At 40.3% G+C, this 27010-nt stretch overlaps 1 protein-coding gene across 1 annotated transcript in view; it reads right to left on the minus strand.

Annotated features, from left to right (window-relative positions):
- Positions 1-27010, minus strand: part of cntn3a.2 (contactin 3a, tandem duplicate 2) — a 183314-nt gene that overhangs the window by 60016 nt on the left and 96288 nt on the right. Inside the window, exons 9-12 of the mRNA XM_063015224.1 lie at positions 19476-19612; positions 16581-16710; positions 8829-8979; positions 4855-4982 (exon numbers count right to left, since the gene is read on the minus strand). Of these exons, the coding sequence (XP_062871294.1) occupies positions 4855-4982; positions 8829-8979; positions 16581-16710; positions 19476-19612 (546 nt within the window). The remainder of the gene's footprint in view (positions 1-4854; positions 4983-8828; positions 8980-16580; positions 16711-19475; positions 19613-27010) is intronic.

Raw genomic sequence — 27010 nt, forward strand, 5'->3', positions numbered from 1 at the left:
AGTCAGTGTACAACTTGTATAGCAGTGTAGATTTACTGTCTTCTGAAAATAACTCAACACACAGCCATTAATGTCTAAATAGCTGGCAACATAAGTGAGTACACCCCACAGTGAACATGTCCAAATTGTGCCCAAATGTGTCGTTGTCCCTCCCTGGTGTCATGTGTCAAGGTCCCAGGTGTAAATGGGGAGCAGGGCTGTTAAATTTGGTGTTTTGGGTACAATTCTCTCATACTGGCCACTGGATATTCAACATGGCACCTCATGGCAAAGAACTCTCTGAGGATGTGAGAAATAGAATTGTTGCTCTCCACAAAGATGGCCTGGGCTATAAGAAGATTGCTAACACCCTGAAACTGAGCTACAGCATGGTGGCCAAGGTCATACAGCGGTTTTCCAGGACAGGTTCCACTCGGAACAGGCTTCGCCAGGGTCGACCAAAGAAGTTGAGTCCACGTGTTCGGCGTCATATCCAGAGGTTGGCTTTAAAAAATAGACACATGAGTGCTGCCAGCATTGCTGCAGAAGTTGAAGACGTGGGAGGTCAGCCTGTCAGTGCTCAGACCATACGCCGCACACTGCATCAACTCGGTCTGCATGGTCGTCATCCCAGAAGGAAGCTGACGCACAAGAAAGCCCGCAAACAGTTTGCTGAAGACAAGCAGTCCAAGAACATGGATTACTGGAATGCCCTGTGGTCTGACGAGACCAAGATAAACTTGTTTGGCTCAGATGGTGTCCAGCATGTGTGGCGGCGCCCTGGTGAGAAGTACCAAGACAACTGTATCTTGCCTACAGTCAAGCATGGTGGTGGTAGCATCATGGTCTTGGGCTGCATGAGTGTTGCTGGCACTGGGGAGCTGCAGTTCATTGAGGGAAACATGAATTCCAACATGTACTGTGACATTCTGAAACAGAGCATGATCCCCTCCCTTCGAAAACTGGGCCTCATGGCAGTTTTCCAACAGGATAACGACCCCAAACACAACCTCCAAGATGACAACTGCCTTGCTGAGGAAGCTGAAGGTAAAGGTGATGGACTAAACCCAATTGAGCACCTGTGGTGCATTCTCAAGTGGAAGGTGGAGGAGTTCAAGGTGTCTAACATCCACCAGCTCCGTGATGTCATCATGGAGGAGTGGAAGAGGATTCCAGTAGCAACCTGTGCAGCTCTGGTGAATTCCATGCCCAGGAGGGTTAAGGCAGTGCTGGATAATAATAGTGGTCACACAAAATATTGACACTTTGAGCACAATTTGGACATGTTCACTGTGGGGTGTATTCACTTATGTTGCCAGCCATTTAGACATTAATGGCTGTGTGTTGAGTTATTTTCAGACGACAGTAAATCTACACTGCTATACAAGTTGTACACTGACTACTCTAAGTTATATCCAAGTTTCATGTCTATAGTGTTGTCCCATGAAAAGATATAATAAAATATTTGCAGAAATGTGAGGGGTGTACTCACTTTTGTGATACACTGTAGTAATAATTAGGGGTGCTGGAGTCTAAAGCTACTCTCTGTAAAACTGATATTTTACTCAACTCACATTTAACATTTTTAACTACAGTTTCTGTTGTTTTACCCCAAGGTCGTTCTGATAGAAACCTGTTTACCTGCCTGAGGTTAAGGAATGAAGTCGAGACTGTGATTGTATGATTTGTGTAAATCCTATTTATTTAAAGTATCCTCCAGACCACCCAAGAAGGATGGGCCCTGCTGAGTCTGGGTTCTCTCAAGGTTTCTTCCTGTAATTTTAAGGGAGTTTTTTCTTGCCACTGTCACCCTCGGCTTGCTCAACAGGGGTTTTTGTATCTGTTGGTCCTGGATTTTGTAAATACTTGAGTAGTTTTGCGAGGATAAAGACCATTTCCAGCAAAAATATAAAAGTGCGGAAACTTTTTGAAGATCCCCTCCTCGTATTATGTGAATGCAGCCTGACTCTACTCACATTTTTTTTTTTTTTAAAGAAGCTAATGTTATTAACTGTGAATCCCTGCACCTGACAATTGAAGAGAATAAGCAATTCAGTAAACAATTTGCTTTAAACAAAGGCTAATCTTCATTCATACAGTTACTCATTTCAGCACAATCTGCAAGAAAACGAACTCCACACAAAGACGCGTCATTTATTTTCATTTCAAACTTTTTTTTTTATGCTACGGTATCACAATCACTGTGTGTACACACTACAGACAGAAATAAACCTGAACTGCAATGCTGGGTAATTGCAAGGCCATAAGTGAAGCGTGAAACAAGTAATTACACCAGCACACACACAAAAAAAAGCAACTGCATCGCATCCCTGTTGAGTAGAGCTGATAAACTGAATTTGGCAGGCGTAACGGCATATTGCTGTAAAGCTCCACAAAATACTGGTATTGAATGGAAAGCTGGAAAAGCCGGCAGAATTTTCCTCTCCAAATACATTAAAGTGAAGAAAGGTTCTTGATAAACCCAAGACCTCGCAACGCCCACAACACTTTTGCAATTTCTCTTCACAGGCAACAATTTGTCTGAATCTATTTATTGTTCTGGCAGCCAGCGGGTGTGTAGAGGTCAAGCAGCTATGTTGATGCATAATTCATACCACTTTGTGACTTTCCTAAGGGCATACACGGCCTGATTACTTTAAAACAGCAAAGTTCTGAAGGCATTGTGGTTCTAGGGCATGGGCGGCTTGTTCCTTCGGGCGATCGGGCGACGCACCACCAAAGGGCGAAAGGGAAAAAAATGTTCTATCACATTCAACCAGTGTGTTTTTTTATTGATATTTTTTCCCCTCTTTCAAAATCGCCCGTATTGCTCTGATTGATTGCACTTTTTTTCGAACTGTAGGCACTGCAATACAATCTGAATGGGTTCCGGGAGGGTTCGCACTTACGTGCTTGAGTCACACGTAACCTGGTGTAGCGATAATTGGAGCAGCTAGCGATCTCGTCAACATGACTACCATTACCTCTGGATCTGCTGCACCTAAAATAAAATGCTATCTGATAAAGACTGAATTCAATTGTTAGTGTGAAGGCTTTACTTAATTTTATGATTAATGGTAAAGCTGGTCTCTCTCCATGTTCAAAGTTACTTGTGATGGCAAACTGACAGATGTAATTTACCCACTGAATGGGTCACCTTGGCCATCATCGCAACAATTGCCCCCCCCTGAGAGATTTGGCAGGAGCCGCCACTGTTCTATAGGAGGTGTACAGGTTCTTCTCAAAAAATTAGCATATTGTGATAAAGTTCATTATTTTCCATAATGTAATGATAAAAATTAAACTTTCATATATTTTAGATTCATTGCACACCAACTGAAATATTTCAGGTCTTTTATTGTTTTAATACTGATGATTTTGGCATACAGCTCATGAAAACCCAAAATTCCTATCTCAAAAAATTAGCATATTTCATCCGACCAATAAAAGAAAAGTGTTTTTAATACAAAAAAAGTCAACCTTCAAATAATTATGTTCAGTTATGCACTCAATACTTGGTCGGGAATCCTTTTGCAGAAATGACTGCTTCAATGCGGCGTGGCATGGAGGCAATCAGCCTGTGGCACTGCTGAGGTGTTATGGAGGCCCAGGATGCTTCGATAGCGGCCTTAAGCTCATCCAGAGTGTTGGGTCTTGTGTCTCTCAACTTTCTCTTCACAATATCCCACAGATTCTCTATGGGGTTTAGGTCAGGAGAGTTGGCAGGCCAATTGAGCACAGTAATACCATGGTCAGTAAACCATTCACCAGTGGTTTTGGCACTGTGAGCAGGTGCCAGGTCGTGCTGAAAAATGAAATCTTCATCTCCATAAAGCTTTTCAGCAGATGGAAGCATGAAGTGCTCCAAAATCTCCTGATAGCTAGCTGCATTGACCCTGCCCTTGATAAAACACAGTGGACCAACACCAGCAGCTGACATGGCACCCCAGACCATCACTGACTGTGGGTACTTGACACTGGACTTCAGGCATTTTGGCATTTCCTTCTCCCCAGTCTTCCTCCAGACTCTGGCACCTTGATTTCCGAATGACATGCAAAATTTGCTTTCATCCGAAAACAGTACTTTGGACCACTGAGCAACAGTCCAGTGCTGCTTCTCTGTAGCCCAGGTCAGGCGCTTCTGCCGCTGTTTCTGGTTCAAAAGTGGCTTGACCTGGGGAATGCGGCACCTGTAGCCCATTTCCTGCACACGCCTGTGCACGGTGGCTCTGGATGTTTCTACTCCAGACTCAGTCCACTGCTTCCGCAGGTCCCCCAAGGTCTGGAATCGGCCCTTCTCCACAATCTTCCTCAGGGTCCGGTCACCTCTTCTCGTTGTGCAGCGTTTTCTGCCACACTTTTTCCTTCCCACAGACTTCCCACTGAGGTGCCTTGATACAGCACTCTGGGAACAGCCTATTCGTTCAGAAATTTCTTTCTGTGTCTTACCCTCTTGCTTGAGGGTGTCAATGATGGCCTTCTGGACAGCAGTCAGGTTGGCAGTCTTACCCATGAATGCAGTTTTGAGTAATGAACCAGGCTGGGAGTTTTTAAAAGCCTCAGGAATCTGAGGTTTAGAGTTAATTCGTTGATTCAGATGATTAGGTTAATAGCTCGTTTAGAGAACCTTTTCATGATATGCTAATTTTTTGAGATAGGAATTTTGGGTTTTCATGAGCTGTATGCCAAAATCATCAGTATTAAAACAATAAAAGACCTGAAATATTTCAGTTGGTGTGCAATGAATCTAAAATATATGAAAGTTTAATTTTTATCATTACATTATGGAAAATAATGAACTTTATCACAATATGCTAATTTTTTGAGAAGGACCTGTATACCCTACCCAAAAAAAGTGCAAACCAACACACTCACCTGTGACCAGCAGTTTTCCGCTGGTACTTGCCATCCCAAACTGGTTCCGAGCCAAACACGTGTAGCTGCCCCCATCTGTCTTGGTCACATTTACAATTCTTAGTGTTCCATCAGGGAGAAGAATTATCCTGTAAAACAGAACCTAGTGTCACCCAAGATCAAATCTACACAGATAACAGTGTGAGTCTGATCACTGAAATGTTTCATCTTTGCTTTTTGGAGCATAAAAAAGAGTCATAAGGGTGTGTTTCACTGGAGCTAGCTATGAATCACTTCTTGGTGGCTGTTGCATTTTTGAGGCATGTTTATGACTACAAGTAAAAAAAAATCCCTAGAATGCTAGAGGCTGACGAAGCCTGTAATGGAGCACAGCATTTCCAAACCCATCTACATGCTATTACTTAGGTAGCCTTCAGCACTGTAACGTCACTCTTACACATTAACCTGCTGCCGACATTTAACTTTCTGAGGACGCATTCACATGAGAAGTGGCAAAACTGCTTTTCCGCTGGCTGTGTTTCTTATGGAGTGAGACACACTTCTGGCACATTGCAGTGGCGCTAAAGGTTCACCTGATTGAACTTTGTCCTAATTTGCCGCTAACCTTTTCAAAGCACCGCCAATAAGATGTACTTTTGATATGGCAGTACGAACAATGCCTAACGTAAACAAAGCTTAATGTGACATTGTATTGAAACAACAAAAAAGGAATTTCATTAGTGGAGAGCACTTATGAGGTACAGCAGTAATAATTAAGAAAAGTTTAGTGTTCCTATGTTGTTCTTTTACTATATTAAACCACGTTAAGCTTTTTTAACAATACGCATTTTAGACTCTCTCTGAAAAGCTGATTCTCACAATTTCTCATCACCCCGAGCGATAACACAAGTTTAAAAGTGAAACAGGAGGAAAATACAGCTAAACGCACATGCATGTGGACGCTTTCAGACTGAATTTGACGGTTATTTGGCACATTTACATTTACGGCATTTAGCAGATGCCTTTATCCAAAGCAACTTTTACAGTTACAGTATACAGTTACAGTATACAGTCTGAGCAATTGAGGGTTAAGGGCCTTGCTCAAGGGCCCAACGGCAGCAACCTGGCAGTGGTGGGGCTTGAACCAGCAACCTTCTGGTTACTAGTCCAGTGCCTTAACCACTAGACTACGGCTTGTACACATTTGATGCATATTCATGTCGTGGTGCACAATTTGTGCCGAGCCATTTGGTTTTGCCGCTTCTCATGTGAATGCACCCTAAGTGTCTATGCAGCATGGGTGCTCAGCTGGCACAGCTTTCAATGAACTAAAATGCAAGCCCACTATCACTGAGACCAGGGTTCGAATCTCAGCAAAGCTGTTGTCCAGACAGACTTGTACGCAGACATGATAAAGAGAGGGTGATGGATTCGCTTTGCGATCCCGACCAGGATAAAGTGGTTGGTGAAAATGAAAAAAAAAAATCATTAGAACTTTGCAAGGCTGATGTTTTCTGGTTGTGGGTATCCAAAACTCTTGACTTGCTACATTATGATATTGTTACTGTTGTTTTATTTTCAGAAATCTTTTATTGTGCCTAATTTATTAACTAAACTTTAGCATAATTATACATGTATAGAAATTATCTGCATTATCTGATAACTACATAATCTGTATTATCCATGGTTTTGGCATTTGCAAAAGGTCTTGGAACATATCCCTTGCAGGTAAGAGAGGACTACTGTACCAGTATTCAATAATACAACATATAATTTAGTTGCACATTAGTTAAGAGCAGGACAAAAAACAGTAAAGGTACAGTGTTATCCAAAAGTATGAACACCCCCAGTGTCAGGGAATAGACTACATATTTTCATACACAATGTATTATAAAGTGTATTTGCTACTTTTTTTTTCTATTTATTTATGCATTTTCTCCCATTTTTTCCCAATTTAGCATAGTCAATCTGTCTTCCGCTGCTGGGGGTTCCCTAATTGCATTCGAGGAGGGTATATTTTTCTGCTCACGCGCCCTCCGACACGTGCGCAGTCCTTAGCGGACTCCTTTTTTTTCGCCCATGCATTCTGCACAGGCGCCTATGCTAATCAGAGTCCTTGCACTACATATAGGTGTGACTGGCTATGTTTGAGGGTAAAGATGGAATGGCATCTTGTCCAGAGTGTGATGCGCTCAGTGATTCCAGGAAAGCCTGGCATTTAGCAGACTCTTTATCCAAAGCGACTTACAGTACCATGACTGTACCTGGCAGTGGTGAGGCTTAAACCAGCGACCTTTGGATTACTAGTCCAGTACCACTAGGCTATAACTGCCAGACAGATGTGTACACACACATGATTAGCTATGTCTAGGGGAATGACCGGATCTCTGTGATGGGTTGGCTTTGCGATCAAGACCAGGATAAAGTGTTTGGTGAAAATAAAATAAATAAAAATGAATCATAAGCACTTTGCAAATCTGGTGTTTTCTGGTTGGGGTGGCATACTGCCAAACTATTAGTTTAAAACGAAACTAGAAGCAGATACAAGTGTCATTTCAAACTAAACTGGTTTATATTTATTTATTAATCTTATTTAACATGTCAAGCTTTTGGTGCTTGGGTGGCACAATGGTAAATTATGTAGCCAGTGTCTACTTATAGGTGTGACTGGCTATGTTTGAGGGTAAAGATGGAATGGCATATTGTCCAGGTATGTTACTGCACTGCACTCAGTGATTCCTGTGACATTTTAAGCATTTAGCAGACTCTGTATCCAAAGCGACTTACAGTACCATCACAGGGTTTTGTCTAAGCAATTGAGGGTTAAGGGTCTTGCTCAGGGGCCCAACAGTTGCACCCTGAAAGTGGTAAGGCTTGAACCAGCAACCTTTCTATTACTAGTCCAGTACCGCTAGGCTACAACTGCCAGACAGATGTGTACACACACACGATTAGCTATGTCTGGGGGAATGATGGGGTCAAAGTGATATATTGATTATGATATATTTATTTAATCAATTAAAATTAATCATAAGCACTTTGCAAAGCTGGTGTTTTCTGGTTTTGGGGGTGGCTTACTGCTAAACTATTAGTTTAAAACAAAACTAGAAGCATATAAAGTGTCACTTCAAACTAAACTGATTTATTTTTATTTATTTATTTTATTTAACACGTCGAGCTTTTGGTGCCTTGGTGGCACAATGGTAAATTACGCTATTTAATGTGTACATATAGACATATAAACATAGACTGGCTATGTTTGAGGGTAAAGATGGAATGGCATCTTGTCTGGGGTGTGTTACTCCACTGCGCTCAGTGATTCTGGGGAAACCAGACTCACTCCGACCCTGACCAGAATAAAGTGGTGGTAAAAACAAGAAAAAAGATGAAATGCCACATAGTCTATAAGGAAATGCGATCATATTGTTAGATTAAGTGTTTGTGTGTGTGCTGGTGGTTAAATTGGACTGGGGATGTCTTGCTGAGAGCTCTTGAGACAAACACACTATGGCATAATGCAAATTGCTCTGTTGCCCACAATTTCCTCAACACAATAATCCCCAAACAACTTAATCCAACTTCATTAGTAAAAAAAAGGACTCCTACCACGAATCATTTCATAGCTCACAGAAATGCTCCAAAATGTGTAACACCACCCCCTACACACACACACACACACCCACCAGGCAAAGCTGATGGACTCTTTTATAATTTATGAGTGCTATGGTCAGTGGGCCACCACAATTGCGGCTGCTCTGCCACTTTTTGATAGCTGTTAGGATGCAGCAAGCTCCCAGCAATAGGCGACAGTGAGAAAGAGGCCTGGGCTGGAGTGACAATGAAACAGAGAGTGAGGAAGGGTAGCATTCGCTACAGATATGATGGAGTGAGTGTTGCTGAGAGAGAGCAGGTAGAATGATAATACAAAACAAGAAATAAGAAAGGAGGAAAAAGTCCCACAAGGGAAAAGGAGAAGAAAAAGGTAATATTCTCACCTCTCATTGCTTTGTAACAGTTCATTGCCTTTCCTCCAGGTGCTGATGGCAGTGGGATAAGCCTGGGGCTTGCACTCCATAGACACCGTGCTGCCGGCTTTAGCTTTCAATAGTGCTCGCAGTTGGTTCCTGGAAAAATCTGGAGGTGAGGCTGGAAGGGGAAAAAAGCTGAGTGATTAAAGGCAAACAGGTCTGAGTGCAGCAAAGAACAGCGACTGATGTGTGCGCTGTGGAGACAACAAATTGATCTTAAAGCAGCGGAGAACATCCAACTAAGAGCAGAAAGTACTGACAGACTAGGTACTGGACTAGTAATTGAAAGGTCACTGGTTCAAGCCCCACCACTGCCAGGTTGCCACTGTTGGGCCCTTGAGCAAAGGCCTTAACCCTCAACTGCTTAGACAATACACTGTCACAGTACTGTAAGTCACTTTGAATAAAAGCGTCTGCTAAATATAAATATACACATTTGGTCATATCGATGCCCTAGTGATAATTATGCTGTGAGGCTGGGTGAATATTGCTGCCTACTGTAGCGTTTACACTGCAATACACAAGCGTTTACACCGCAATACACAATAGTGACTGACAGTATCGACAGTTTATTCACATGCCGATTTTAATAAAAAGTATTTGAATTTAAAAGAAGAAAAGCTCTTTATTTGGAGACATGAGAAAAAATTGCTTCAATTAAACTGCACATTACATCTCATTAAAAACCTACCAAGCCACAACAAGCAATTCCAGAATTAGCTAATGTAGAATTACTATTTACTAGGGGTCTTCAAAAAGTTTAAGCAGTTTTATATTTTTGTTGGAAATGGTGAGGACGGAAGGAGTAGTAATTGGTCGTGTCTGAGAGACTAAGAGAGAGCTTATAGTCTGGATTTAGCACCGTCTGATTTCCACCTTTTTGTACCGCTCAGAGAAGCTTTAAGGGGAAAAAGATTTTCATGTGATGATGATGTGAAAGCAGCGGTGCTTCAGTGGCTACACGCTCTACCAAAAACATTTTTTGCTGATGGCATTAAAAAGTTGGTTAGACGCTGGGAAAAATGCCTGGGAAGGTGACTATGTAGAAAAGTGATCTCATTTGTTTTTGAAATTCTTAAGAAATAGGGTAAAAAAAAGTGTGGAAACTTTTTGAAGAACCCTCGTAAACTGGTTTCCACAATTCACAGCCTACTAGTCACCGTGTTGTATTTTCCTCACAATGCTATGGTTCTAATTTAAAGTTAAACAGTTTATGGTTTTGTGAAACAGTGAGAATCAGTTTCTTCCATTTTTAGGCTTTGCATTTGACTACATCAAATAAACAATTTGCTTTATTGGTTTTGCTTTAAAAAAGTCAACAATACACTAGGTCAGTTTAATTAGGCTTTAATTAAGCTTTGTTTAAAGATTTCTTGTGCAGTGGCAAGCAGTAAAAACCGAGCTGTAAAGTGGCTCAAGATTGTGCAGTGGTAAGAAAATAGGCACCATCTCGATTCATTGGAAACAGTGGCAGCCTGTGCAAAAGCGGTTTTACTGTATACTGACTGAAGTGAATTCAGTCTTAATGATAACATTCCATCATGTTTTAATTGTAGGGAAATAAAAAAATAGTGTAAGCTTGTAAGCTTTTAGATAAGCAATCTTAAATACAAATATTTAGATGATTTTACAATATCCCAAAAACATAATTAATAAAACAAGCACAACTACTACTACTTATACAACAGCACTGTTAGATACTTAATATGGTAAAATTGTGCGGCTAGCAGGTTAAATTCCACATATGTGTAAACTCACCCATTTCGAAACATTACTTAATTATGATTTTTAAAGCAGCAGTTCCTTTACAGGGACATTTTTGCCCAATCATTTAACAGCTTAAAGACTCATAACAGTCATAATGGAGCTTTAAACTTAGATAGTGAATGTTCAGTTCTGCAGACCTGATTTGCAGGCACCGGGTGTCCAAAACGTGACACTTTACAGCTGTCAGTGTTATGATATCCTGGCCATACAGTCTTTATGTGACTGTAAATAAAGAATAAAGCTAAATAGAATTTATTTATTCCATTAGGATTTTAACGTCATGTTTTACACACTTTGGTTACATTCATGACAGCAAAATTAGTTGCTGGTTACACAATATTCATCAGTTCAAGCCTTTTTTTAATATCACATACAGCCAAGGACAATTTTGTATTTCCAATTCACCTCACTTGCATGTCTTTGGACTGTGGGAGGAAACCGGAGCTCCCAGAGGAAACCCACGCAGACACAGGGAAAACATGCAAACTCCACACAGAAAGGACTTGCAGCGCTCCACCTGGGAATCGAGCCTAGGACCTTCTTGCTGTGAGGCGACAGTGGCCCAGTTAAATAGAATTCTTCTGCCATGCTTCAAGTGAAAGTCAGAACTTTTCTTATGGAGGATGTCCTACTTTGATGTGTAATTATCGACATGTTGCTGTTGTATAGTCTAAATTAATCTGTTGAACTGAAAAATGATGGTAAATGGTCTTTCCGCTACCACCCTGTTTGTTTCTGTAATAGCATGCTTGATCAAGCTACATTTCTTACTTAAACCAGATGTTCCATTTTTAAACATATTTTTAAAATGTAAAGCCCTTGATGTGGCTTACACATTAACTTTTGGCTTTGCTGCTTTTAATGCCATAATGACCAAACGTGTCTATACATACACCTAAAAATTATTGGCCGGTCTGCTACTTAATATCTTAAATTAGGATGTAGAGGGCACTCAGGTCGCGCAGCATTAAAAAACGGTAGCACACCAGAGCTGAAATTTCAAACTCGTCGGTTCAAATCTCAGTTCTGCTACCGACTGGCTGGGCTCCTACATGAACAACCATTGGTTCAAGGGAGGGTGCCGCAGGGGATTCCTCATAACTGATGCAGTTACAACCTCTGATGGCTGATTGATGGCGCCTGCACAGAGACGAGGGATAATGTGCACAGGGTGTGGCTCTCCGTACACAAAGCTGATCCAAATATGAACTCGTTTTGTGCAGGTAAAACAATGCACATGTGTCGGAGGGGGCGTGTGTTAGTCACGACTCTCCTCAGTCAGAGTGGAGGTCAACATCAGTAGAGAGAAAGCGTAATGCAATCAGGTAATTGGATACGACTAGATTGGGAGGAAAACTGGGGGAACAATGCAAAAAAATATATACATATATAGGACATAGGATGCACTCTATCCACTACAAAAACAAAAACGTGTTGTTGAAGCTACACTGTATGGCCAAATGTACATAAACACCCCTCTTAATTAATCAAAGTTAGCCCAAACCATTGCTTGCAGGTCCAGTGAATTCATTAAATAAAATTCTAAGACTATTTGAGAAAAAACAAGTGTCGATCATCTCCAACCAGCATTTGTTCATATTTTTAGTTCAACTTATTTTTTGCATATTTAATTAAAATAAAACTGTTCCAAATAAAACAATTAAAAAAGCTATCTTTATTAAGCTCTATGCGTCAGTCTAAAGCGTATGTGCTTGCAAACAGAAAAACAAAACACAAATACACTAATATACCACTATTAATGAACATTTTATGCGCTGGACTGAATTTGTTGTCACAGGACGCTGCCCACGGGGCACTGTTGGCTGGATATTTGTGGTTGGTGGACTATTCTCAGTCCAGCAGTGACAGTGAGGCGTTTTAAAACTTGATCAGCATTGCTGTGTCTTATCCACTCATACCAGCACAACACACACTAACACACCACCAGTGCACTGTCACTGCAGTGCTGAGAATCATCCACCTCCCAAATAATACCTACTCTGTAGTGGTCCTGGGAGAGTCCTGACCATTGAGGAACAGCATGAACAAAGCATGCAGAGTAACAGATGGACTACAGTCAGTAATTGTAGAACTACAAAGTGCTTCTATGTGGTAAGTGGAGCTGATAACATGGACAAAGTGTGTAGAAACAAGGAGGTGGTTTTAATGTAATGGCTGATCGGTGTATGTTTTAATGCCGCTTTCATAGATTATATTGCTGATAGTGATAATTTCACTGATGAATACTTTAAATGATTACCTCAGCCCAAGTCATCTGATTCAAGGGCGACAGAAAGCACCAGCTCATTTGAGAGCAGTGAAGTGTGCCAACTGATCAAAGAGTCCTTGCTGTAAGCAATTCTAATGGATATTTATAGTTGTGTCTGGTTTGCTGACGGCCACTGCGTTGTGAGGTAGCCGTGCTATTACTTAGTTAACCTGTGGGGGTCGGACAAACCCTGAACAAACGTCATTAGACATTAGAATGGCAACACTTGTCACATTGGTTCTGGAAGAGCATTGATATCAGTCGTTTGTTTTTCCACTCTCATTCTCATCTCTCTTATCTCATGCCTCTCAGAATTGATGAGAGAGACAAGTGTCAACGCTAGCTTACGGGTATTTTTCCTTCACTCATTTTTTCACTCTGCCAAAACTTGATTAACATAACAAAACTGGAAAACAAAAAGAAAAGAGATAGAATGAAGAGTTATTTGTGTTGCTCTCCTGCTTTATTATTTTGGTTCAGATTTCCTGTTTTCATTATTCTGCTAAAGATTTCCCTCAAGGCAAGTAAGTAGCTGTCTACAGAGGTGCACTTGTTATTTTTTTTATTGATTTTTACCTTGATTTTCTCCCTGGGTTGGTTGGCAATTGTCTCATCCACTTGCTAGACCTCCAATATCCTGTCCTAGCTACTGGGTCTGGGGATCAATCATATACTCTCCTCTCTTCCCATTATACAAACCCGATTCTGGATAATTCGTGAACAGTAAAACTAGAAGTCTGTCATTAGTTATATTTATTTACATTCATTTAATGGATTGACCAAATAAGGAATTTGATGCCTGACACAGAGGCATATTTACATCTTGTCCTATTAATTGAAGTTTTTATTTGTTTCGAAACTGGGGGTACTAATTGGTGCTCATTGCTTGATACAACAGTCTGTGGTCAACACTGTCTGACTCTCCTCATGAGACAGATTTTGACTGCAGGCAGTTCAGTCCAGCACACACACTATGCATCTACAAAGCCATGCTGTTACTCATAAAGTGTACAGTTTGTTTGGTTATTAGAATTTTAACGTCCTGTTTTACACTTTGTTTACATTCATGACAGAAACGGTAGTTACTCATTACACAGGATTCATCAGTTCACAAGTTTTAACATCAAACACAGTCATGAACAATTATGTATCTCCAATTCACCTCACTTGCATGTTTTTGAACTGTGGGAGGAAACCAGACCTCCCAGAGGAACATGCAAACTCCACATAGAAAGGACCCGGACCGCTCCACCTGGGAATCGAACCCAGCTTTCTTGTTGTGAGGCGACAGTGCTACCCACTAAGCCACTATCAACTATGTGAATGGTACACTCACACATATACCCACAAATGCAGGCTCTTTCCCCTTTTGATGAACAGTCTGCATGGTTATTTTCATCTCTGGCACAGAGATCATCATTTTTCCCCACAAGCTGAAATGTGGACTCCTCTAACCACAGCACACTTTTTCTACTGTCTTTTGGTCAAGCCCAGATACCTCTGTAAGTTTCTGCATAGAGTTGATGTATGGCTTTCTCTTTGTGCGTGTATTAGTTTCAGGTTGCCTTTCTTGATGAAATGGTGGACTGTGTTAGGTGACAACAGTTTTCCATGAACTCTAGATTCCCTGAATCTTCTGACAAGATCATGTGTGGTAGATGTTAAAATATCTAAATTATTATTATTTATCTTAGGTTGTGAAAAGTTTTTTTGATTGACAATTGTTACACAAAGTTTGGCACAAAGCAGTAAGCCACTAACTACCCATTGTTGCTTGCAAAAAGAGACCATTGTGGAATGTTTCAAAACACTGTAACTGAAATATTAACTTTTTACCCGTGTTTGCCTTATTTCTGATGTTATGCAGGCATCAATTTATTCTAAATGTCAGTGTGAATAAATTATACTCTTAGAGTCTTTTTTTTTTAATGCATTTTCTCCCTTTTTCTCCCGCTATTTTTGGTGTGTCCAATGTTTCTTAAGGAGTGAAGCTCTACCTTGAGTATCGTGCACCATGTGGATTCAGTGCTTTGGAGCTTTGTCTTTAGTGCTTGCCGCTGTGCTCAAAGATTAATCAGAAAGTTCAATCAGCCTCTAACCTTTTTAAATGGCCAACAATGAGCTTTTTTCTACATGGATGCAATGTAAAGACACAGAGGATAAACTGATTCTAACATATTTAAGAAACCCTGTATCATAGAGACCATCAGTCTTGTTTCCATCAAGGGAAAAAGTAGCTTGGTGATTAAAGTAATGGTAGAAGGTCGCTGGTTCAAGCCCCACCACTGCCAAGTTCCCACTGTTGGGCCCCTAAGCAAGGCTTTTAACCCTCAATAGTTTGCACTAAAATTGGTTACAACTGTAAGTGTAAATGGCAGAAATGTAAATGTAATGTCCAGCCTAAAATATTTACCTGGAATAGCTTGTCTGGGCTTGTGAAAGCTCTTTTATAAGATGAAACCTTGGCAAAACAATAAGGTTTTTTGAACCCTTTTTCTTTTTCACTGGGTCTTTATCATAATTACGACTATATCCAGAGCTTTAAACCAAAATACATTAAAACATTTAGTAAAAACTGTGTGAATAATCTGTCAATTGATTAAGCTTGCTGCAAATGCATTTTAGTTATTATTTTAAAAAAGCAAATAGTACACTAAATCACAGTAACTAGTAAGTTACCACCACACTGTAATGTGTATTTATGACTATAATCTTGGAGGGGTGGGGGCTTTGTCTGGTCTTAGAAATGAGTGTTTTTCTATAACATGCAGATCAGAAAATGGTATCAAGAGCATAAATCAAGTAACCCACCCTGCTTTATGTCAACATATTAGGCTTGTGTTGGTGAGGTTGGTGAATTTTAGTATGTGCTTCTAAGGGCGCATTCACATAAGAAGCGGCAAAACCACTGTTGGCTGGCTGTGCCGTTGTTTCCTTTGGAGAGCCCTTTTGTCTCGTTGGGCTCGCGATTTTTGTGCTTGCTATGATGCTCAAAGTTTAAGTTTGACTCCAATAAGACGAACTGTTTGATATGACGGGGTAAACGTGTCTTAGGCAGTACGAACAACGCTTAACACAAACAAAGCTTAACGTGACTTATTGTAATAAAACAATGAGCAAGGAATTTCTAGAACCTATAACCAGTAATAATTATGAGAGGTTTAGTGTTCCTATGTCACTCTTTTAGTACATTAAACCACATTAAGGTTTTCTTTTTTTTAATGATAAGCGTTTTAGACTCTCTCGGAAAAGCTGATTTTCAGAATTTCTCAGAACCTCGAGCTATAACACAAGTTTAAAAGTGAAACAGTGAGAAAAATACAGCTAAACCTACATGTATGCAGATGCTTTCAAAGTGAATTTGATGGTTATTCCACAAATGCAGATTAGTCTCTGCGGCAGTTTGGACAGACCAAAACACTTCTCATGTGAATGCATTTTATTGTAATAGTACTAATAATAGTGTAGAATACCATGCAGATTGCGAAAATTCTAAACACATCATTGACATCTTTTTACCTAAGTACAACAGTGCTAAAATCTTAGTAAAGCATTTCAGAGTGTAGTGCATCATATACCAAACTCCTGACACAAAACCACTCAGTGGTACAAATAAAAGGGCCTCATAAAAGGGTAAGAAAACACATAATATAGAGAGAGAGGGAGAGAAAGATCAGTCTTACCCAACACCACTAGCTCAGCACTAAAATAAATGATGCCATGTTTGTTCTCAGCAACACACTGATACATGCCGGCGTCAGACAGGTTCACTGAGAATATAGTCAGCATTCCCTCCTCTATGTGAATCCTATCCTGCAGAATACACACACACACAAACAGACACACACACACAAATAAGACAGAAAAGGTAAAAAGAAAATCAAAGGCATACTTCATAGCCATTTCGCCCATATCAGCCCAGGTTTCAGCTAGTGAGGCGTCCCTAGCATACAAAGTGCATCAAATCCAGTGTGAGACCATAAGGCACATAGTTCTTTTAAAAATACTTTCTGATGGTGAACATTGTTTATACAGGAAATATTTTTTTCTTAGAGCATTAAAATCTAGGTTTTCTAATGACATTTTGCCATCGGACAGTTAGTATAATGACACATGAAATTTGCAACTGCAGTTACTATGGTCCCTTTAGGCTGGACCCCTTCCAGTTTCAGTAAATAAAAATAGAACTAAATTATACAGAACTGTGTGCTTACATATAAAACATCTTATTCACGGCTGTGAAAATCGCATCACGGACCATGAAATGAGCCCTGTGTAATATGCAATTTGCTGTGAAACTCAAAATTTAAGGTTTGTGTTTAGCAAATTACAATTTTTTTATTCGTGTAGTGTTCAAGTGCCTTACATTTACTGGTTAATTTGGACTGTGAGGTTGTCCTAGCAATCCTACGGCAATTCAGTTAGCAATCGTTAAGACAAAATGTCTGAGATGTCGAAATGTAAAGGGGGTTGGGGTGTCAAAACATGAACGCTGTATTTACTGTCAAATATAAAAGTAGGCTTTGCTGTGTATTGTAGCTTTCATTTGTTCTGTGTTATTTAATGACTGCCATGAAATGTGAAAAATCTGTAAAAATCAGTGAATTTTGAGGTCCGTGAAATTAAGCCAATTTTCCCATGAATTTAGTTGGGCCCTATTTATAAGATTATGGCAAAGATTAAGTAAAGAACCTTCCTGTTTCAACATAAGTTCTGCTTGCTAAATCTGAAGCCCCTGATCAAAGTACTAGTAATTTAGGCACTAATTGGAGTAGCGACTTTAAGCGCAGACTGATCACCATCATCACTGTCAGTATTAATCATGTATTAAAATATAATAAAAAGCCCTACAGAGGACATCATGGGTAGCAAACATTGCATAGATGTTTGGGTGTGCAGTTCATTTGAACCCTGTATTGTACATCACAATAAATGTTTAGTACATTGTGTTACATTAACACAATGATTATTTATTTTGCCTTCACAAAGTTATTCTGACTGTAAGATTTGTAAAAGCTATCTGCATGCATCTTCTGTTTGAATTTAATGGCATCTCAAATGCAATTTAGGCATTTTTATTATACAATCAAGATATTCAAGAACACCTTTTAAATTATTCCATTTTAAGAAAACTGTCTGTTTGATTTTATAGCAGATATCGCCTCACAGCAAGAAGGTCCTGGGTTCAATTCCCAGGTGGAGCAGTCCAGGTCCTTTTTGTGTGGAGTTTGCATGTTCTCCCCGTGTCTGTGTGGGTTTCTTCCGGGAGCTCCGGTTTCCTCCCACAGTTCAAAGACATGCAAGAGAGGTGAATTGGAGATACTAAATTGTCCATGACTGTGTTTGATACTGAACTGATGAAAGTACTGTAATCAGTAACTACCTGTCCTGTCATGAATGTAACCAAAGTGTGTAAAAACATCACATTAAAATCATAAAAAAACAGCAAATCCAACTGATTTAAGCCTAATTAAATGATCTCTGTACTGGAGATGATATGCTAAGCAAAAGTCAGACACTAATGTTGATTTTCTTGTGGAGGACTGACTGAGACAAAGTGTTGGAGCACAACAGCTGGTAATATGACACTTGCTCAAGTGTAGACAATACTGACTCCAATTGTACCCATTTTAAAGTTTTATGGCAAAGTATGCACTGTGCTTTAGAGCAGTGGTCCCCAACCATCGGGCCATGGACCAATCATCTATTACCGGTCCGGATAGAAAGAATAAATAATGTATTTTCTTCTATTTCATTGACAATCACACCCTAAAAGATGCTTTATTTTGAAAAACCAGATTCTCAGATCAGTTCGAGTGTTACTTCCCAACCACAAATGACTAACGAAGTGCTGGAAGAGGATCGACTGCTGAAGATTGCAAATGACGGTGGCCTTAAAAGTATTCCTCAGTCAACTTCAAACCTGCCAGCGTTTTGGATTAAAATCAAGGCAGAATATCCAGAGATTGCTACAAAAGCAAGGAAAACACTGCTTCCATTTCCAACATCCTATCTTTGTTTTGGTTGCCGTCACTGGCAGAAAATCCCGCTTCACAAAGATACGGAGTAGACTGGACATAACTACTATCACCCCTAGGTGGGAGCTTCTCTTGGCTGCAAAGAAGCTCAGGGTTCCCATTGATTTTCCATCACTGGTGAGTAGTATTGTTATGCAGTTTGTGTTTTTTATTATGCTCGTTAAATAATTTTATTTTTAATCCTCCCACCAGTTCGTGAAATTATATCTTATATGAAACTGGTTCGTGGTGCAAAAAAGCGGCTGGGGGCCGCTGCTTTAGAGTCAGAAGTAAAGGGAGGTTTTAGCCAGTGAGAATCCAAACAAGTTAAACTGTTTGTCATCTAATTTAGAACAATATAATTCATATTAAGATGTCTTAAAATTCATAAAAAGCAATTGCAGACAAATTTAAACATTTTAATACATGCAGAGGTCTTAATATCTTAATATAAATGTTCATCAATCAAACCCCCAAAATTGGCAGCACTGTTATGTAACAAACACACAGCCAATACATAATTATTCTTTTTTAATAAGTTTATTTATAGTGTTACTTTACCTCTGATGCAAGCTGCTCTCCGTTCCTCAGCCAGCTGTACGAGGGCTTGGGCTTTCCGTTGACTTTACATTCCCAAAACAGCCGCTCCTCTATGGACAAGGCACTGTCGCGCATGGTCTGCACCCACTGAGGCTTAGCTGTGCATTCAAAAACACAAATTTTAACAATGCATTAACAACATGTCTACCTCTGTCTACATTCCTCTTACAGCACTCATATGCTGCTGTCATTACAAGCAAATTAAGCCCTTGTGAAAAGTGCAGGTTGATGCAAACCTACTTAAGACCCTCTGAGCTTATTAGCAAGACAACACTTGTAAAATGTGTTGGATGCAAAACATGAAAAGGTTCCGCACAACTGTGCCTAATGGCATGTAAATAACCGCATGTAAATATGCGCAACAGCAGTGGGTGGTCTTTATTGGAAGTGAGCTTATTTCCAGAGTCCTACTGGGATATCAGTGTCACTCCCCAGGGCTCAATCGTATCACGTATCTCCACTGCTGAACCAAGCTATACAATCTTCTTGGAAGGACATTAGACAATTTGCCATGATCAATATTCACTTAGATAAACAAAAGGTCTGCAACTGCAATTCCAGAGAATCATTGTGTGTGCATTTTTGTGGCAACACACCACTTCACTAATTGATTGCTTTAGACTACTGATAAAGCTATCTAGAAAATTGAACTGCTTTTAAAAGGTTTTAAAGACCACGTTTGCTGGGGAGGCCGAATTATAGCTTCTTCTTTTTTTATCCTTTGAATATTTAAATTACACTGAACATTTAGAGGGGTGGAATGATGGTACAGCAGGCAGTGTTGATGCTGTGAAGCTCCAGGGACATTACCCCCAGTTAAAGATTGGCATGTTCCTCCTATGTCTGCATTACTCTCTTTTTATAACATTAATGATGTTATAACACTCTTTCTACACTCACTGTCCATTTTATCAGCTCCACTCCACCATATAGAAGCACTTTGTAGTTCTACAATTACTGACCGTAGTCCATCTGTTTCTCTGCATCCTTTGTTAGCCCCCTTTCATGCTGTTTTTCAATGATCAGGACCCCCACAGGACCGCTACAGAGTAGGTATTATTTGGGTGGTGGATCATTCTCAGCACTGCAGTGATCTGGTGGTGGTGTGTTAGTGTGTGTTGTGAGTGGATTAGACACAGCAATGCTGATGGAGTTTTTAAACACCTCACTGTTCCTGCTGGACTGAGAATAGTCCACCAACCAAAAATATCCAGCCAACAGCGCCCCATGGGCAGCGTCCTGTGACCACTGATGAAGGTCTAGAAGATGACCAACTCAAACAGCAGCAATAGATGAGCGATCGTCTCTGACTTTACATCTACAAGGTGGACCAACTAGGTAGGAGTGTCTAATAGAGTGGACAGTGAGTGGACACACAGCACGCACTAGCTGCTGCATTGCTGTGTCTTATCCACTCATACCAGCACAACACACACTAACACACTACCACCTGCTCTGTGCTGGTCCTGCCCATTGAAGAACAGGGTGAAAGCAGGCTAAAATTATGTAGAGAAACAGATGGAACTTCTATATGGTAAGTGGAGCTGATAAAATGGACAGTGAGTGTAGAAACCAGAAGGTGGTTTTAATGTTATGGCTGATTGGTGTATACTCTTATAATCTTCCACTTACTGAAACAAACCATCCATTTTTCTTTGGCTAACTTGAATTGTCCCTAGGTGTAAGTGGGAGTAAATGTGTGAGTAAGTGTGTAATGATGGTGTGTAAGGTCTAAGACGGACCATGGTCGCTGTGAAGGGTGTTACCACTTATAAAACAGGTTTTACCTTTCACACAAAGCTTTATTTAATATCATTATTTCATGGTACACTACAAGTATTTCACAGCAATAACTGCTACTATTTTATATGAGTGATGAATGCCAATGGCACAGACATAATAAACGTTAAAGGACTCCGGGGGAAAATTTGATTTCCACATCTTAAAGCAAAGAATATGGACATATTAAAGCTGGCTTAATAGCAGTAGTAAAATTATAATGAGTGGATATTATCCCAAACAAAAAATGGGAAAGCATTAACACAGTATTCCTGCAGGATGTGTTGCCTTAAGCTACAATTCGCAATGCACAGGACTGTTTAAAGGGATTAAAAAGTAAAGAAATCATTACAAAACTAATAAATACTTTATTGGACTGAACCATTTTAATTATTATTATCTTTTAAATGCTAATTCAAACAATAATATGTAACTATAAGAAGTCTATATAGACATGGTTTGGTTTGGAGGATCTCCAGTGGGTTGTACAGAACCTTGACATTAACCCCATTAAACACATTTGGGATTAAATGTAATGTGTGAATGTACAAAACAATGCCTATATGAATAATTTTAAAAAGAAATATGTATGCCCATATCCCCAGCTGTAACAAAAACTTATTTGACCAACATTCTGGTATGTTTATCAAATAAACCAATATAATAATACAGTTCAATTTGTGAAAGAACTATAGTTCCACAAAATCTAATTCTAATTTTACTTTCACAGCATATACACTGATTAGGCATAACATTAAAACCACCTCCTTGTTTCTACACTCACTGTCCATTTTATCAGCTCCACTTACCATATAGAAGCACTTTGTAGTTCTACAATTACTGACTGTAGTCCATCTGTTTTGCTACATACTTTTTTGCCTGCTTTCACCCTGTTCTTCAATGGTCAGGACCCCCACAGGACCACTACAGAGCAGGTATTATTTGGGTGGTGGGTCATTCTCAGCACTGCAGTGACACTGACATGGTGATGGTGTGTTAGTGTGTGTTGTGCTGGTATGAGTGAATAAGACACAGTGGCACTGATGGAGTTTTTAAACATAAAAATGACTGAGAATTCTCATGGCTGAGAATAGTCCACCAACCAAAAACATCCAGCCAACAGCGCCCCATGGGCAGCGTCCTGTGACCACTGATGAAGGTCTAGAAGATGACCAACTCAAACAGCAGCAATAGATGAGCGATCGTCTCTGACTTTACATCTACAAGGTGAACCAACTAGGTAGGAGTGTCTAATAGAGTGGACAGTGAGTGGACACTATTTAAAAACTCCAGCAGTGCTGCCGTGTCTGATCCACTCATACCAGCACAACACACACTAACACACCACCACCATGTCATTGTCACTGCAGTGCTGAGAATGATCCACCACCTAAATAATATATGCTTTGTGGGGGTCCTGACCATTAAAGAACAAGGTGAAAGCAGGTTAAAAAAGTATGTAGAGAAACAGATGGACTACAGTCAGTAATTGTAGAACTACAAAGTGCTTCTATATGGTAAGTGGAGCTGACAAACTGGACAGTGAGTGTAGAAACAAGGAGGTGGTTTTAATGTTATGGCTGATCGGTGTATTTCTTAATTGCCAATCTTGTTTATACTGAAAAACATAAATGTTGTTTTTAGTCTAGCTTGGCTTATAACACTACCCAAGGAATGTTTTTTTTGCCAGTACCGTCAGTACTGAGTCCCTTCATCCATCTATCTGTCACCTTTCCAATCTACCAACTAAACTCTAAACTACTGTATATATTGAAGCCAATGCACTGACCATGGTCACAGAGTCGAACTAACTTTTTAATGCCATAAGCAAAAAAATTTTTTGTTGAGTGTGTAGCTACTGATTCACCGCTGCTTTCACATCATCACATGAAAATCCTCTTTCCCTTAAAGCTTCTTTGAGCGGTCCAAAAAGGTGGAAATCAGATGGCGCTAAATCCATACTATAAGCTCTCACTCTCAGTCTATCAGACATGACCAATTACTACTCCCCCCGCCTTCACCGTTTTCAACGAAAATATAAAAGTGTGGAAACTTTATGAAGATTCCTTTATATATAGTGAACTCTGTGACCATGGTCAGTGCCTTAGCTACTCAATCCACCAAGACCCTGACTCACGGGCGAATGTTTGACTGCTAAGAGTTATTTGTTCCCAACACCATAATTTCTCTTGAATGGAGACAAGCATCGAGAAAAATATATGCAGTGGTGTTGTTTGTTATCAGGCCCTGCGAGTTGGGACATGACTTCCCTGACCCTTACATCAAAGGCATCAACCCTGCTAATGAAAGGGACCTCAAGGTCAGGCAGTTTTAGCACTGGGGCTAACACAGGATGTGTCTTTAGCTTGTCAAGTGCCCCCTGAACATTTTTTTAAACTTGGTTCTGGGCTCTTTGTGCTCTACCATTAAACTTCAAATAAGCTTAGGCATGGGCTTACATTCTCATGTACAGATCATCTATATACACTCAATTCCTACTACAACAAAACGGAAGTGTACTCTGACTGTCTGTGTGTGAGTTCCTGTGCACACTCAAGGTTTTGCAGGGCTTCTTCTCTTACACTCAGCAAATGACACTGGAGTAGAAGGTCCAAGCACAAAGATTTCTTGATGTTCTAACAATTTGTTTTTGCAAACAGATAAAGGATTTTTGTTGTTTTTGCTAATAAACCTAATTTGGGTTGTGATTTCAACTGTTGGGCCGGATAGAAGTGCAATGCATTAGTACTGAAAAGTGATGCAACTCTTGGAATTTGCAGTCTTATTGGGACTGCATACATACATACACCAATCAACCATAATATTAAAACCACCACCTTGTTTCTACACTGACTGTCCATTTTATCAGCTCCACTTACCATCAGCCTGCTCTTCAATGGTCAGGACCCCCAGAGGACCACTACAGAGTAGGTATTATTTGGGTGGTGGATCATTCTCAGCACTGCAGTGACACTGACATAGTGGTGGTGTGTTAGTGTGTGTTGTGCTGGTATGAGTGGATAAGACACAGCAGCACTGATGGAGTTTTTAAACACCTCACTGTCACTGCTGGACTGAGAATAGTCCACCAACCAAAAATATCCAGCCAACAGCGCCCCATGGGCAGCGTCATGTGACCATTGATGAAGGTCTAGAAGATGACCAACTCAAACAGCAGCAATAGATGAGCAATCGTCTCTGACTTTACATCTACAAGGTGGACCAACCAGGTAGAAGTGTCTAATAGAGTAAACAGTAAGTGGACACGGTATTTAAAAACTCCAGTGACGCTGCTGTGTCTGATCCACTCATACCAGCACAACACACACTAACACACCACCACCATGTCGGTGTCACTGCAGTGCTGAGAATCATCCACCACCTAAATAATACCTGCTCTGTGGTGGTTCTGTGGGGGTCCTGACCATTGAATAACAGGGTGAAAGCAGGCTAAAAAAGTATGTAGAGAAACAGATGGACTACAGTCAGTAATGGTAGAACTACAAAGTGCTCCTATATGGTAAGTGGAGCTGATAAAATGGACAGTGTTTGTAGATACCAGGAGGTAGGTTTAATGTTATGGCTGATCGGTGTATATATCCATGCACGATGTGATTCTTGGGCATACGTCCACCTCAACAGACCAGGCATCCAGGCGTACACAAATCCATTCAATTACAGCTGAAAGTACATTAAAGTGTTTATTTGACCTAATTGCATGTTGGAAGGATGGACCTCTGCACTACACTGAGAAAACCCACAAGACTATGGAGAGAACATGCCAAACTTTACACAACATGAAGTAACCAGAGGCTGTTTTGCACTACCGGCCGTGCTACAATTCTCTCCCTGCCCCCCCTATTCACAAAGGATCAAATAGTGAGTTGTCAGAGTGCCCGTCTCTGCTTCCATTGATTATCTTGGAATGGGCCTCATTAGAATGGATTTTGGCAGGAGGTTTGGAACATGCACTTCGTCTCTTGTGACTAGGCTACATTAATGCGGGATTTGGACAGCTATCAAGCTAAATAAGTGACAGTGATTAAACAGACATCCTAGATAATTAAAAAAGTCTTGCATTGGAAGATATATCAATATTGATTAACTCTGATGGGGGGTAAGTGTTAATTAACAGAGAGAAATATTGTCAACACTGCTGCATGACGAAGCAGAAGTGTTGTGTAAAACTTGGTTTTGGATTTATAGTCGGACGCAGAGTGTAAATTAGAAATACAACCAAACAAGGGACCGGGCCATAAGCAGGAAATCACACATTTACTTATTTATTCAAACAATATTACATTTAGTGATATATAGTTGTCAATACATTCATGACATATTTTCAAGAGTAGCACAGATGGAAAAGACCGCACAGCCTGGGCTTAATCCACCCTTCTCCACATTACTACATCTCAATGCCCCTTGGTGTGAGAAAGTAAGTGAATGGGTCTGTTCAAAAACCTAGTGAGCTGCCTTGCTGTAGAGAGGATTCTAATAAAACATCAAACTTACACTGATCTGCCATAACGTTAAAACCACCTCCTGGTTTCTACACTCACTGTCCATTTTATCAGCTCCACTTACCATATAGAAGCACTTTGTAGTTCAACAATTGCTGACTGTAGTCCATCTGTTTCTCTACATATCTTTTACTCACTGTCCACTCTATTAGACACTCCTACCTAGTTGGTCCACCTTGTAGATGTAAAGTCAGAGACGATTGCTCATCTATTGCTGCTGTTTGAGTTGGTCATCTTAAAGACCTTCATTAGTGGTCACAGGACGCTGCCCACTGGGCGCTGTTGGCTGGATGTTTTTGGTTGGTGGACTATTCTCAGTCCAGCAGTGACAGTGAGGTGTTTAAAAACTCCATCAGCGCTGCTGTGTCTGATCCACTTATACCAGCACAAAAGACACTAACTCACCACCACCATGTCAGTGTCACTGCAGTGCTAAGAATGATCCACCACCCAAATAATACCTACTCTGTAGTGGTCCTGTGGGGGTCCTGACCATTGAAGAACAACATGAAAGGGGGCTTTAAAGATATGTAGAGAAACAGATGGACTACAGTCAGTAATTGTAGAACTACAAGCAAAGTGCTTCTATATGGTAAGTGGAGCTGATAAAATAGACAGTGAGTGTACAAACAGAGAGGTGGTTTTAATGTTATGGCTGATCGTGTATTAGGCAGATTATTCAGACACACTAAATAGACAGCTATTACGTCACCGCAGTTTTTGCTTACAAAGCTAAAACAGTTAGTCTCAAGCCATTCAAACCAATGGGCTGAGGTGGCACAAACCCTCCCTCTGTGTACTGAAAATGGTTAAACTGTCACTGCCAAGCCAGAATTTGCAAATAAATGACACTTGCACACCTTTATACAAATGAGAATGAGAATTTATTTACATTTGAAAAGAGCTCTTTGTTCGTTGCCCTGCATCCGTCCGGCATATTTGTAATTGTCTATGAGAAAAGTGCCGCACTAAATGCCGGTATGGCCTTCACTTCATTGTTATTCAGGCACTTTATAGCTTCGAAATAAGGCACTTTATTAGGCAGCATTGTAAGGCATCTAAGAATTCGGACAGCCTTCTTCTCGGGAGTGAGCGTAGAGTGATGTAAAATGCTGTAAAATGTGTACGTTTTGCCTTGCAATTTATTGACCCCCTTTCAGGAGTAAATTCCTCTTCAGTAACCAGTGTTTCTGGGTG

This window comes from Trichomycterus rosablanca, chromosome 19 (genome assembly GCF_030014385.1).
Source record: "Trichomycterus rosablanca isolate fTriRos1 chromosome 19, fTriRos1.hap1, whole genome shotgun sequence".
In the NCBI taxonomy this organism is placed as follows: domain Eukaryota; kingdom Metazoa; phylum Chordata; class Actinopteri; order Siluriformes; family Trichomycteridae; genus Trichomycterus; species Trichomycterus rosablanca.